Source organism: Chionomys nivalis, chromosome 25 (assembly GCF_950005125.1).
Source record: "Chionomys nivalis chromosome 25, mChiNiv1.1, whole genome shotgun sequence".
Lineage (NCBI taxonomy): Eukaryota > Metazoa > Chordata > Mammalia > Rodentia > Cricetidae > Chionomys > Chionomys nivalis.
The window spans coordinates 34,979,187-34,993,895 of record NC_080110.1 but is presented as its reverse complement, the minus strand read 5'-3'; the positions used below and the strand labels follow the sequence as shown (position 1 = coordinate 34,993,895).

The 14,709-nt window shown below is 42.8% G+C and overlaps 1 protein-coding gene across 2 annotated transcripts in view; it reads left to right on the top strand.

Moving 5' to 3' along the window:
- Positions 1-14,709, top strand: part of C25H12orf56 (chromosome 25 C12orf56 homolog) — a 78,959-nt gene that overhangs the window by 46,468 nt on the left and 17,782 nt on the right. For both annotated transcript variants that reach the window (XM_057758189.1, XM_057758188.1), the window contains 3 exons: positions 1,167-1,311; positions 5,041-5,147; positions 6,203-6,292. In XM_057758189.1, coding sequence (XP_057614172.1) covers positions 1,167-1,311; positions 5,041-5,147; positions 6,203-6,292 — 342 coding nt within the window. The remainder of the gene's footprint in view (positions 1-1,166; positions 1,312-5,040; positions 5,148-6,202; positions 6,293-14,709) is intronic.

The window sequence follows — 14,709 nt, the reverse complement described above, 5'->3', positions numbered from 1 at the left end:
TCCCCCTGTCTCCTCTGAAGACAACAATTTTTGTTCAAGTTGCCAAAATTCAGCTGAGGGGCACAAATAATTACGATAGGTAAAATGAGATTACTGTAATAAAGTATACTGCAATGCGGGTGGTCTGGAGAGATGGACTAGGGATTAAAGGTCTAGACTGTTCTTGTAGCAGACGCCAGTTCAGCTCTGAGAACTCACACGGGGCTGTTCACAGTGGCCTGTCCCCTCCATCTCCAGGGGATCTGATGCCTCTGACCTCCAGGGCACCTTCACTCACGTGTACACCCTCACACACACATGCACACACACACACACTTAAAAATAACAAAAATAAATAGAACTTCAATGGAAAATAGGCTGCACTGCACTATCAGGGAAAGATCTAAGACAGGGTTGTCCAACTTTTCATATTTGAACATGATACCATCTGCAAAATTCACTCCTGTAACTGTTTAATCAAATGGCAAAACTGAAATTTTAAGCTGGAACTCAGCCATAGCTGTCTTCTCTGAGGAGAACTCTTGGTCTTTCAATGCCTGTTTCCTAGAGAGTGGAGACCTATAGGGTCAAGGATGGAGATGATTTCTGGTGGCACCCATGCAGAGGGAGGGAACTTCCATCTCCATGGTGGAAGAGCAGTTCTTACTGTCAGCAAGCACTTCTTAGCTTGACACTCCGTGCTTTCTGCCGAGCGGCAGCCTGTCAAACACAGACGTCAGAGTGTGTGTAGCCTGCACGCCGCGTTTACAGCTGCCGGCCACTTGTGCCAAGCGGTCCTGGTTTCCCTGTCAAGTAATGATATGGAAATTTCTTTATAAATACACTTACTTAGCGAAAGAATTGATGGAAGGAAAATATTAAACAAATAATTTTACCCAGGGCTCCGGGACTGTGCTAATGATATAAATGAACCCCCATTGAAGGGTTTGCCAGAGACAGCAAGAGCGTGCGTGCCAGCTGGTCAAGAGCAGGGCGAAAGTGAGTTAGGGAGTGATAGGCACCATTTTGTGGGGGTGGGGTTTCCCTGCTTCTTTTCTAAGTCTAGAAGTTCAAAGTTCACCTCAGATTCTACCAGCCTCAAACTTTTATAGACTTGTCAATAACTGTGATATTTGGGAACTGCCATTTCTTATGTTTTACCTGAATCTTTGTGTGTGTTTCCGTAGATCCGAGGAGAAAATTAAGCGCTTCAGTCAGCTGAAATCTGAACTCTTTCTTCAGGACAACACTCTGAGAAAGATCCTGAGTTTAATTACGGAACTCAGAATAGCAGCCCAGAGAAATTTTATCCTGAAAAGACTTTTCTGGAAAGTAAGTATCTTGTTCTTCATCTTTAAAACTTATTTTATCTGGTTACCAAATTTAAGCGCAAATCAAAGTAGAAATGCAAGTGGTATTCTGATGCTGTATTTTAAAAATGGCGATTATATTTAATGTAGTCGTGTTTTAATATTTAAAGTTTTGTGAGATAATTGATAATATGTATGCATATGGGAGACAATGGCATGAAATGGAGCCCCTGGACAAAGTAACCGAAGCAGGCTGCGCTGGTATTGTCCAAGGAGAGGGAAGCTTTGGCCTGTGTGATGGAGGAAAAGGAGAGTTTAACAAGTTCTCCTTTAGTGGGAATACATATTTTAAAAATGCTTTTAAGTACAGGATTGGTATTTTTTTTTAAAAATGTGATCCCCAGGGAACCCTGGTAGCTTGATTCTCACATGGTAAGTTAAACATGCTTCGTTCTCAGTTATGGTTGGAAGGTGTCAAGACGCCACAGCGATAAATGGTGGGTGTGCATGAGGCCACTGCAGAGCCCCTGGACACACATGTCACCCCCGCCTTCTCAATGAACAGCTATGAATTACACAAACACTCAGCCGTTCAAGAGGCGAACGTGACTTCACTGTGAGGTGCTGTGTATGCAGGGGACTAGCCATCTTGGTTTTCCAGAGGAGAGCAGCCTGCTGTCTCAGTGTAGGTGGCTCTAAGGATGTCCCTGGGACATGGGTTAGCTGGGACAGCCTCAGGCAACTCAAGGTGGCCAACTACCCTAATGATATGAAAGAACAGCTACAGAGAATAGCAAGTCAGTTTGCGGCAACAGGGCAAGGGGATTGCGCTGCACTCTAAAATGGTCAAGAGTCATAGATCCTATTAGGAACACGCCGTGCACACTTTGACTCTAGGACTTCACAGGGTTGTGGGAAAATACAGAGGTGGACACAAGGCACTGAAATAACCAAGGATGTTGATTATGAAAATGGAATTCATACAGAAAGGCTAAGGGAATTGGATTTTCTCCTACCCAAGGAAACTACAGACACCCCCGCCTGTGTGCTGTCAATTTAATCTATCCTAATCGTATAGATTTGTTTGCTCAAAGACCTTCTGTAGACTTCCTTATGAAACACAAACACATGACTATAGTATTTAAAAGGGCCTTTGCTTTTAGCAGGGCAGGGTAATCAGTGGGAGCCATGATCTGGGTAGGGGAAGTGATCAGGGAACTGATCCAGCCGTCGCTTCTCCTAGGAAGGGTTGGAGCCCAAGCGTGAGAGTCACCTCGAAAGAGGAGTGGGCACACTGAGATGGAAGCAGTGCCCCGTGAGATCACCCTTGAGCATTGAGTAATCACTTAGCACCTTGAGGTCCCACTTGGCGAGGGTGCAGAAGCAGGTTCTCCAGGGAATGACACAGAAGATTGTCAGATGTAGAACCAGACGCTCGAAGAGCACGGCAGAGCCCAGAGAAGCCTGCTAGGACAACTGGAACGCAGGATTTGAAGTGGGGTTTTAAGTAGGAAGACGCATGCTGCCTGGGGTTGGATAGGAGAACACCTGTGGCTGTTGGCAGTGCTGGCCTGACCTTTTAAACACCTCCAGTTTTAAAGCAGGCCTGATCAGTAGGTGGCGCTGTCGTGGAGCGGAAGGTTGGCAGAGAAAGGGTGAGGACAGGCTGAACTCATCCAAACCAACCTTCATCTCTCCACCTATTCTTTTGTTTGTTTTGCTTTGCTTTTTGTTTTTTGAGACAGGGTTTCTCTGTGTAGCTTTGGATCAGATCCTGTACTGGAACTAGCTTTGTAGACCAGGCTGGCCTTGAGCTCACAGAGATCCGCCTGCCTCTGCCTCCCTAGTGCTGGAATTAAAGGTGTGTGTGTGCCACGGCTACCCTGAGCTGGGTGTGATGACTTGAACACCAGGTAGTATTCTCCGGTCCCATCCTTTCCTCTTCTTTGCTTTTTGTAGTACGTGTCTTCCATTCTTCCCCCTCAGTAAAGGCCTATCTGTCTTCAAGGCTCTGCTCAATCGCCATTGTTCTCTTCCCTGTTTTCCCCAATGAGGAGCCAGGTACCTTGCTCCTTTTGATTTCTGGACCTAGTCTGTGCATATGACTCTTTGCTATTTATAGTCTGTGGGGCCCAGTTCAGTAGACACCATCTGCACTTGGAGGTGGCCAAGGACAGAGGTAGTGGAATTTTAACTTTAGTTAATTTAAATAGCCCCCATGTCTGGTGGCTACCATAATGAGCAATGTCAATTTCCAGCATCGCCCACAGCATTTTAATAACACAGCAAACATTTATTATATTCCTAATCAGTGTGAGACAAGGTCACAGGCGTTAGACATGGGAGTGGGGTTAAGACAGGGTTCCTACCCTCAAGAATCAAGCATGGTCACACTAGTGGTTGGCTCAGGTGCCTACCAAAGCATGCTTGGGCCCAATACAATGCATGTATATGCCATGTTGGAAGCAGTTTTTATTAAACTCTTACTCTCTTGTGAAAAGTTAGGACTAAAACCACCCATTTCATGTCTCACACTTGAAAATCCTAGCCAGTCTTCAGCATAGTGCCGGTAGCTGGCCTAAAGAGACTTGAAATTCTGCTTGTGGAATGTGGAAGGGTTGAGTGGAGAGAGGACACATGGCCAGATCTCTGTTTTAAGTCTTTGCATGCTTCCGTGGCTCCTTTATGGTCCTGACCGTACAAATACATGGATATCCCGGAGTTTTATCTTTGCCGTCTCTCTTTGCCACAATGCAAAGTTCATTTACACAAAGTTAGCATCTATGGCTAAGGAAGACAATATTCTCAAATCCTTTTAGGAGTATTAACTTTTCTATTTAAAAGATTATACTTCGTGGCCCCAGCTAAAGCCCTGGCTTTACCAGAGCCTGGGCGACGTCCCCCTGGAGCTCACACAGAAGCGGGAAGAATAGTCGTACTTCCAATTTTCGGTTCTGGGCAAGAAAATCAAGATTTACATCTCCATTGCTTCTTTAAAAATCAGCCTTGTGGGGCAGGAGAGATGGTGCGGCAGTTAAGAGAGAACACTGATCTTGCAGAAGTCTGGAGTTCAGATCCCGGCACCCACATGGGGCGGCTCACAGGCACTGTGTTTTCACATTCCGGGAATCTGACACCCTCTTCTGACCTCCCGGGCCATTACATGCCACCACCTAAATAGTGTAAGTTGTCACTAGTCGCCACAGGCCCAGGGAAACAGTGAACAACAGGATGAGAAAGGAGCGATTTGCACACTTCTTGTATCGACTTGCCTGGTTTTATATACGGCACTAGTTTTCACACTTAGCTTGTGAACTTGAATAGGAACACAGAAACGCGATTTCTTAAACCTAAGTTTTTGTTTGGATAAAAATGACAATCTGTATTTCAAACGCAGCATCAGAAGTGTTCGTCTGCTCCCCACTGCTTTTATTGGCTATTATCACAGCATTATTACACAACACATTTGGTCTAATGTTCAGCTCTATTCATGGCCTTACAATGACCTCCCACTTACTCCTGGATGACGTCATCAATGCCTGGGCCAGGACGAACTGAAGTCCCCTAGCTCTTGATGTCCCACCTGGATGGCCCTGAGCGAAAAAGTATGTTTTCCATTCGAATTCCGCTCGTGTTAAAGAAACTGTTGTAAGTCTCTTCCTGAACCGAAGAGACGTTTTCGTCGTCCTTTTCTGTGTGGATGGAGCTTTAACAACTGGCGTCTTCATTATTTCCTCCCCTGCTCTTGCAGACCAGTGAGCTTTTCTACTTCCTAGTGAACAAACTTCATGAGTATTTGCCAGAGTCTCGGGATAAGACTGCACTTCAAAATAAAAGCCAAAGGGCCAGTGAGCTGGTGTAAGTACCAACTGCACAATCGGTATTAGTCCTGTAAGGCAGAGGTTCTCAACCTGTGGGTGGGACTTCTTTGGGGCTGCATACCAGATATTTACACTATAATTCATAACAGTAGCAAAATTATAGTTATGAAGTGGTAATGAAATAGGTTTTTGGTTGGGGGTCACCGCACACGAGGAGCTATATTGAAGGATTCCACATGGAAGGTTGAGAACTAGCGTTGTAAGGTGTTAAAGATAATGGAAGATACTAGACAAAATATATGCACTATTAATGATAGCAGTGCATCAACTTTTGTTTCACATAGATTTTAAATTTCAAAGTTTTTCTTTATTGTTATTTAATTTTTTTGAATCAGGTCTTGCAATCTGAACCACCCTAGAACTTACTATGTAGACGGGCTAGTCTCAAGCCTCGTCTTCCCAAATGTTAGGACCCTGGATTCTGCGCCATGCCATGCTCTCACGTGGATTTAAAAATTTTAGTGCATACACACAAGAAATTAGTAATAGTGACTGCCCCAAAACGGGGAAATAGCTACCTTGAGACGGACATATTTACCTACTGAAAAATGAACATTAGAGGCTGGAGATGCGGCTCTGTGGCTAAGAGCACAACCTGCTCCTACAGAGGACCCAAGTTCAATTCTCAGCTCCCGCATCTGGGAACTCCCACGCCTGTAACTCCAGCTCCAGGGATCCAATGCTCCTGGCCTCTGCGGGCACCTGCACTCATGGGCACAAGCCTACACTCAGGTATACACATGCAAATACTTGAAAATAGACCATGGGAAAAATATACATTCAAAAATGCTTAGGCCTGTGCCTTGACCCTGACATGAAGCTCTTAGTCAGTAGGCACCTTCTGATCGTCTCCTGTGTAGCAGCCCCAGACGAGGTGCATAGCCAGTGCTGGCAATCAGACATGCTGAATTTCATGTTCTTTGGGCTAATGAACATCTGAAAGCAGTTCTCTCAAGGCTTACTGCTTTTGTGGGATTCCGACCTTGGGGAACCATGCCATTTTCATTGCTTGTGTTTTCTCTTATTTCCTAGGGCATGTATTGGAATTATACGGACCCTAGGACTGATGTTCAGAGAAACAGAAATTGAATCATCACGGTTGAGCACACTGGCAGCTAAGAAGTAAGGGTGTGTGTGTGTTGTTGTTGTTGTTGTTTTGTATTTTAAGAAGACTTTGGGATGATGTAGCCTCTGCCATTGCTCTGATTGGCACATCAACTGGGAAGAGTGGGGCCTACAATGAATCGACTAAGGTCTCAGGCCATAGCCAGCTTAAGGCAGAGCATCAGGTAGTTTTCACTCTGAGGGTTAAGAAAAGTCACCTGAGGAAAGTGAACAATCACAGGGACAAGCTGCGCGTGGCAAAAACGTTTTTCCTCGGTGGCACATGAAGTGAATTCACTTCTCTCTGCTACTCCCTGGGGGGCACAAAAGCACGTTCCACCAACATCTGTGTTTTTGAAGAAACTGAGGTCACAAGACTCTTGTCTTCTTGGGGTTTTCTCTTAAGCACTCAGAATTCCCCTCTACCAGAGCTAGTTCCGGGACAGGCACCAAAGCTACAGAGAAACCCTGTCTCGAAAAAAGAAAAAAAAATTTATTTATTTATTATGTATACAATATTCTGTCTGCATGTATGTCTGCAAGCCAGAAGAGGACACCAGACCTCATTACAGATGGTTGTGAGCCACCATGTGGTTGTCGGGAATTGAACTCAGGTCCTCTGGAAGAGCAGCCAGTGCTCTTAACCACTGAACCATCTCTCCAGCCCCCCTCAGGACTCTGTTCTTGATCCATACTCTCTAACTTCTCTGTTCAACCCGTTGTATTTTACGTCTCTCTCTCCATGTCCTTCTGAGCTGTGTAGATTAACTGATGCTTGCTGAATTCTTTCTGTCCTTCTGCATCTGTAAGGGCACAGAGATATTCTTAGCTTACTAACCTTTTGTTATAGCTCAGTCGACTTGAAGCAGACTAAATGACCCATCATACAGCAAAGGCGTGGGAAACAGAGTCTCCATTAGAATTCATCCACAGCAGAAAATTGTATTTGCTAAAGCAAGAGTTACTGAGGTCATATTTTTATTCATAGTTATGGGCTACATAACCATGGGAATATGTCTATTTACAGAAATTTAGATGGTACAGCCTACTAGACACCTAGGCTATATGGTGTAATATATTTAATATATGTGCATATGTATATATAACACACATATATATCTATGCACACAATATAAAATATATAGGATGTATATATATGTACATATATTCATACCATACTGCATATTGCCCCTAAGGCCTTCATATATTAAACAAGTGATTCAGTCGAGCCAAGAGAACATGATGCAAGTGATTTCAGTAAGCAGATGCATGAGCTATATGAAGGCTGTCATTGGCGTCACTTTGTAAACTCTTCATTTCCATTTTATCTTGAGTGGTTTGCTTGCCTGCATATATGTCGGCGTCCATGTGTGCACAGTACTGGCAGAGGCCAAAAGAGGGTATCAGATCTCCTGGGACCAGAGTTACAGACAACTGTAAGCAGCCACCCTGTGGATGCTGAGAATTGAACCTGCATCTCTCTGGAAGAGCAGCCGATGCTTCTAAATGCTGAGGTCTCTCTCCTGCCCCAGCATACTCTTTTGTGTTACACATGTAGACACACACTCTAAAATAATGACTGAAGGCATAGTAGTGAATCCCTGAACCCGTAACACCACTGTTAGAAAAACCAAGCATTATGTACTAACATAATGTTGTGCTATATTTTTATTAGACGTGCAGCACAGCGTGTTTATCAATAGCCCTGCTGCCATGTGCACAATGCTGTGTAGGAAGGACAGGGCTAGGATGGCTGTAGTTCTGCCATGCATTAGGAAGGTTTAAAAAATTAATATATCTTATATATTGTTAATTATATTACATAATATATTCTTAATTACATATTATATAATATTATATAACTATATATGTAATTAGTTATATTTTCACATGTACATATATAAATATTGAGTCAGGGTTTCTCTGTGTAGCCCTGGCCATCTTGGAACTATCTCTATAGGTCAGGCTGACCTTGAGCTCAGAGATCCATCTGCCTCTGTCTCCTAAGTTGTAGAATTAAAGGTGTGCATCACCACTGCCCGGTGATTAACTGTTTTTTTTTAATGTATATGTGTGTATGTGTGCACCTGATTGTGCATATGTGCATCACAGGTGTGCAGGAGCCCTTTGAGGTCATAAGAGGGCACTGGATCCCCTGAAACTGAAGTTCCAGTCAGCTATGAGCAGCATGTGGATGTTGGGAACTGAGCAAGGGTCCTCAACCAGAGCAGTGAGCACCTTAGCTGCTAAGCTGCCTCTTAAGCCCCAGGAGTGGGAAGTTAAGCATTATAATTAAGAAGTATAATTAAGCATTATAATTTTATGAGACCATCTACACCATACCATGCTGTCACTGATGACAGTAGCATTGTCATATTGCACACGACTGTATCTGTGACTTTCATGAATGACTTGTAAGTTTTATTAATGTGGAGGGTGAAATGCTGAGGAAAGATACTTCAAATGTGGCCTAACTGATAAGTTTCCCTTGACCCAGTAAAAAACTCTCCTCCTTGCGTATGCAAACAACCATATTCAACTCAGTGAATATGCACACACGTGCGCTCGCACACACACAAACACGCACTCACACAGGCACGCACAAACACACGCATGCACACATGCACACATGTACAATGACGTGAAGGTAGAGAGGAATTTGTTGGGGAAAGGGTTTTAGCGTGGGAGGGGAGCAAGGGACGGGAGTGAAGGGAGCCAGAGAAGGGACTGAGAGAAGGGAATGGGGAGTGAAAATGGCTAAAACTCATTAAAACATTCATGAAACCATTAGAAGAATAAATAAGAAATACGTCTCCAAAAGTATGCAGAAACGTAAACCTTCTCACATAGCGGTCTTGAGCAGGTAGTGAGACTTTCCTCAACGGGGTCTTCCAGGTCCCAGCTTCCTCCTTCTTTGTTATTCTGCCATGTTAAAAACAGTTTATTTATTCGCTCATACCATATACAGTGTATTTTGATCAGTCCTTCCCAATGCCTCTCATGTCCCCACCCCCATCTCCCTCATAACTTCCTGAGCTCTTTTTTTTTTTTTTTATTTTTCGAGACAGGGTTTCTCTGTGGCTTTGGAGCCTGTCCTGGAATTAGCTCTTGTAGACCAGGTTGGCTTCGAACTCACAGAGATCTGCCTGCCTCTGCCTCCTGAGTGCTGGGATTAAAGGCGTGCACCACCACCGCCCGGCTTTCCTGAGCTCTTTTATTTTAAACCGCTGAGTCTGATTGGTGCTGTTGGTATATATATGCAAGAGTATAGGGCCATCCACTGGAGCATGGGCCTATCATGGCCACATCCGGAAGAAAACTGAAACCTCCCTCCCCCACTCACCATCAGCTGCAAGAATGCCTCACCTGGGTGGAGCTTGGCGAGCCCTCCTCCGTCCTTGTTGGGTTTTGATTGGCTCGTTCTTATGCAGGTCCTGTGCAGCAGCCCCAGCTGCCCTCAGTTCATGTGTGTGGTGGCTCTGCCGTGTCCAGAAAAAAAAAAAAAAAACAGTTTTGAAGCCTCTCTTCCCAGCGTTTGCCTCTTTCTGCCCCCTCTTCTGCAATGATCCTTGAACCGTGGAAGGAGCAGGCGTGATTGCGGATAGATGCCCACTTAGGGCCAAGCACTCCACAGTCTCCCTCACCTGCAGGTTGAGCAGTTGGGGGTCTCTGTATTGGCTACCGTCGCCTGTAAAAAGAAGCTTCTCTGATGAGAGAGGAACACTGATTTGGTGGCTCAGAGAAGTCAGATCCCAGAGGAACCGGGTGCCCACGGAGTGTGAAGGAGTGGGGCTTGCCTGGCAGAGCCTACTGTGTGTTTTTCTGGCTTTTAAAGATTGATTTACTATTTTGTATCTGTGCCTATGTGTGAGTTTATGTGTGTATATTGCAGTAGCCCACAGAGCCAGAGAGAGAGCATCTGGTCTCTGAGAACTGGAGTTCTACGCGGTTGTGATCTGACTGACATGGGTGCTGGGAACCCAGCCCAGGTCCTCTCCAAGAGCAGTAGGCTCTTCACTGCTGAGCTCTCTCTCCAGCCCCTGCCTGCCATTTTTTTTCATACTGCCATTGTCCTCATGATTAAGCAAGGCCTGTAACACTCGTGCTTACATTCTATTGGTTTCTGCTTTTCTCTGTCCTATTTTTTTTTTTTTTTTTTTTAAAAAAAGGCCTTTAATTGTTCTACCTTGGTTTGACCCTATCAGCTTTAGCAAACCTTTTTCCCGGACATGACTAGTTCTTTTCCTAGCTAACCTTCAGAATATGTGTTCAATACCTACAGTAGAGTGTGGTGATAATATTAATTTTGGGCACTTTTGATATGCATAGGATTACCTTGAGAACAAGGGTGTAATGTGATGGTATTAAATCCATTGCCATGTAACAAATTGCAGAAGCGTAGCGAGTTAAACGAGTCTTCTGTCACATCTCTGTGAATAAGGACTCTGAGCAGTTAGCGGGGTCCTGGGCTCCTGTGTTCAAACATTTCCTTTGTCGTTTTGACTGGATTCAGTTCCCCCCTCAACTCAGGGAAGTGGTGGCTGAGAGGGCAGCCATAGTTGGCAGGCTCTGTCTGTGAGTTTCGGGAAGGCCCACTTCTGCAGGCTTCTGCTGACTGGATCACTCCCATCCGGACTCATTCTGCTGGACTGACCAAAACATCAACTAATGGTAGGTCTTACTATAGCACAGTCACAAGTGATAGCCACGTACACTCACAGGTCATGCCCACACGTAGGAGAGGGGGTCATGTAGGATCTGGATGCTCCTCTGGGATAGGAGTGTTGGAGACCATATTAGATTGCCAGCTTCCACAATATCACAGACCATTTGACCTCCAACATCTGTATTCTAAAATAGAGTATAATATATTTAAAATCCATATGTTATAAATAATAATAATAATAACACTCTGAAAAATAAACCCATTCAATTGTTGGGATGGTTTTTAAGTCTGTTGTCAATCCTCGGAGTCTCTATTCTGGATGAAGCTACGGTTTGACCAGAACCGTTGTCCCAGAGAGTTTTAAATTAAGTCAGTTGTTAGAAGGGGTGGATTTCAAATTAAATTCCATTTGAGGAAATAAAGAAGGAGTGTTAATTTTTCATTTCCTCTTTCTGTTTCCCAGACTGGAAACTTCGTTAGTTCAACAACCCACCTTGCTGCAGTAGTGAAATGAGCCATGTTCTTTTGTATTTTGGTATTATCGTAGTCGGATTTCTATATTATCACAGCAAGTGACCTGGAACTTTAGAGTTCTTTTTCTTAGATCTGAAAAGAGACTGTTAGTGAAAATAAAGGCTATAATTGAATAGAGCAGAGAACAGAGTGCCATTCCAAACGCCACATCTAGAGAAAGCTTTGAAAAGGATGTTCTGGGAGCTGAGGTGATGCTTACTGGATAAGAGTGCTTGCTGGGACAGTGTGGGAACCTGGGTACAAATCCCCAGAACTGACATAAAAATTCCGGCTCTGCTTCCCTGTCACCCCAGTGCAAGGTGGGGCGGGGTAGGAAGAGAGAAGGGAAGGTTGCTGTCGACAGTCAGCCCAGCTCCAAGTTCCGTGAGAGACCATGTTTGAAGGAGTAAGAGAGAAGGTGGTAGACCATAAGACAGCTGACTCCCTCCTCTGCCCACCACATGCAGGAACACAGGAACACACCCAAACACACTAGTGCACGTACAACACACACCAACCAACACAAGCTCACGGAGGAGTAACAGAAATAAAAAAAGGATCATTCTTTTGATCGGGAAAGTCACAGAAGTGAGTTTATGATTTTTCTCACGTGCCTACACTGGTGTGACACCATGTAGCTGAGGACAGCTGTCAAATGGCCCTCCTGTCTCCATGCCCTCTAGGGCTCAGACTGTAGACACTGCCTTAAAGCCCAGTTTACTCAGTGCTGATGGTCACACCCAGGGCCTGTGATAAAAAGGCACTTTGCCAATCGAATTACACTCCCTGCTCCAAGACCAGCCATTTTGAACAGCACAAATGAAACAGTAGATACTATGAATGATCTATACTACATCGTGTATGTGTTTAGAAATACACTGCATTTTAAGAATCGGACTAGCTTTTTGAGTTGGAAAGCAGGTAAACTATTTTTCTAGGATTTTGGTTGACTATGGGCTTCTGATCATCTTTTTTATTGTTTCGGTTTTAAAAAGCTATATATTTTTCTCTGCTCCCCTCCCTTCCTTTCCCCTCCCTTTTTGTCCTCTCCCATGGTCCCTATGCTCCCAATTTACTTAGGAGATCTTGTCTTTCTCTACTTCCCATGTACATTAGATCCATGTGTCTTTTTTAGTGTCCTCATTGTTGTCTAAGTTCTCTGGGATTGTGGTTTGTAGGCTGGTTTTTCTTTGCCTTATGTCTAAAAATCACTTATGAGAGAGTACATATGATAATTGTCTTTCTGGGTGTGAGTTACCTCACTCTGTATGATGTTTTCTAGATCCATTCATTTGCCCACAAATTTCAAGATATCATTATTTTTTTCTACTGTGTAGTATTCTATTGTGTAAATGTACCACATTTTCCTTGTCCATTCTTCAGTTGAGGGGCATTTAGGTTGTTTCCATAAACAATGCTGCTATGAACATAGTTGAATACATACCCTTGAGGTACAATTGAAGATCCTTTGGGTATATACCCGAAAGTGGTATTGCTGAGTCTTGAGGTAGGTTGTTTCCTAATTTTCTGAGAAATTGCCATATTGATTTCCAAAGTGACCGTACCAGTTTGCACTCCCATCTGCAATGAAGAAGTGTTCTCTTTACCCCACAACCTCTCTAGCATAAGTTTTCATCAGTGTTTTTGATCTTGGCCATTCTTACAGGTGTAAGATGGAATCTCAGAGTTGTTTTGATTTACATTTCTCTGATGGCTAAGGATGTTGAGCATTTCCTTAAGTGTCTTTCAGTCATTTTAGATTCTTCTGTTGAGAGTTCTCTGTTTGGGTCTGTACCCTATTTTTTATTGGATTATTTGTTTTTTGGGTTTTTTTTTGGTCAATCAGCATTTTATTAAACCAATATATATAGATAAGATATAGATGATATAGATATAAGTAGATAAATAGATATTACAAATATACGTTAAAAATTAATAAGTTAACTCTGATATCTAGTGATATTCATATTTTTCATGCATATTTATTTCATTTTATCGAGTTTCATGTTTCACCAAAAGTATCTTAGAAATATTTCAACACTCTTCTTGCTATGTTGTAGATTTCCAGAACTGATGACAAAGAAACATATCTCAAGAGCCCCCAGAAGTGATATTATTGTCCTGAAATCACACTGTAATGAAGGCTGTTTTAAAAAGGTGTTAACTCTTTGAATGCAATAGTAACCTTCATTAATTCTTCTTTTTATTTAACTGAGGGAATAGCAGATAACATATAATTGAGGAGATGAAATAAAGGTATATATATATATCCTTCACTTTGCTAATTTGTACAAGTGAAATAATGCTCATAGCCACTTTTTAGGGTGGCCTGTGAGGAGAGACACCCCAAAGGTTTGTGCAATGAGAGGATATCAGAGACAGTTCCCCATCACAGGCTTTCAAAACATTTCCCATTGTTAATATTGGAGGATGCTACATTGGGCAGAATATTCCACAAGATAAAAGTATTCAAAATGATTCTGAAGAAAAAAAAATGACCTCAAAATTATTAAGATCTCAAGCAATATGATACTCAATCCAGCCTGCAATACAAGAATATAGTCAAATATTACAGAAATATAGGTGAGAAATGACTGAGCAGACTCAAACACATGATAATGCCTCGAATACTGGCTGATAATATACCCACATTTCTGTAAAACAAAACAAAACAAAAACATGTTTTTAAATAAAACCACAAAACAAGATGCTTTTGCTTAGCATGTAAATCATCACCCCTTAAAATTCCAAACCTGTTTTTCTGCTGTTTTATTTTTTTCTAAGCCTCAAATAGAAACTATTAATGGACCATTAAAAAACAAGAATTTTTCAAAAGCATCACTTGATATCATCAGATCAGTTCATTCAGTGTGTATCATTGGTCCTGGTTTTCAATTTCAGCTCTCTTCTCCCCTCACTGGGCACATTCCACTTTCATTAGCGCTCAGGGAGGTGCATTTATGAATTAAAGAAAAAACGTTCTTTCATAGTAGTAGGGACAGAAGGACATTGTTATTATGGACATTGTTATGCACCCTTCTGGTTCTGCAGTTACATTCTATACCATCCCTCTGTCTCATATATGATTTTATACACATGATATACAGGGACATTCTTTGTTATTTCCTAACTACTTACATTGTAATTTTGCACAAAGGTATACATACTGGAACGAATTGTTTCAGAATGAGAGAAATTATTTAAATGATTTTCTCTAACATCTGCCCACTTCCATAGTAGAAATCTATTAAATACT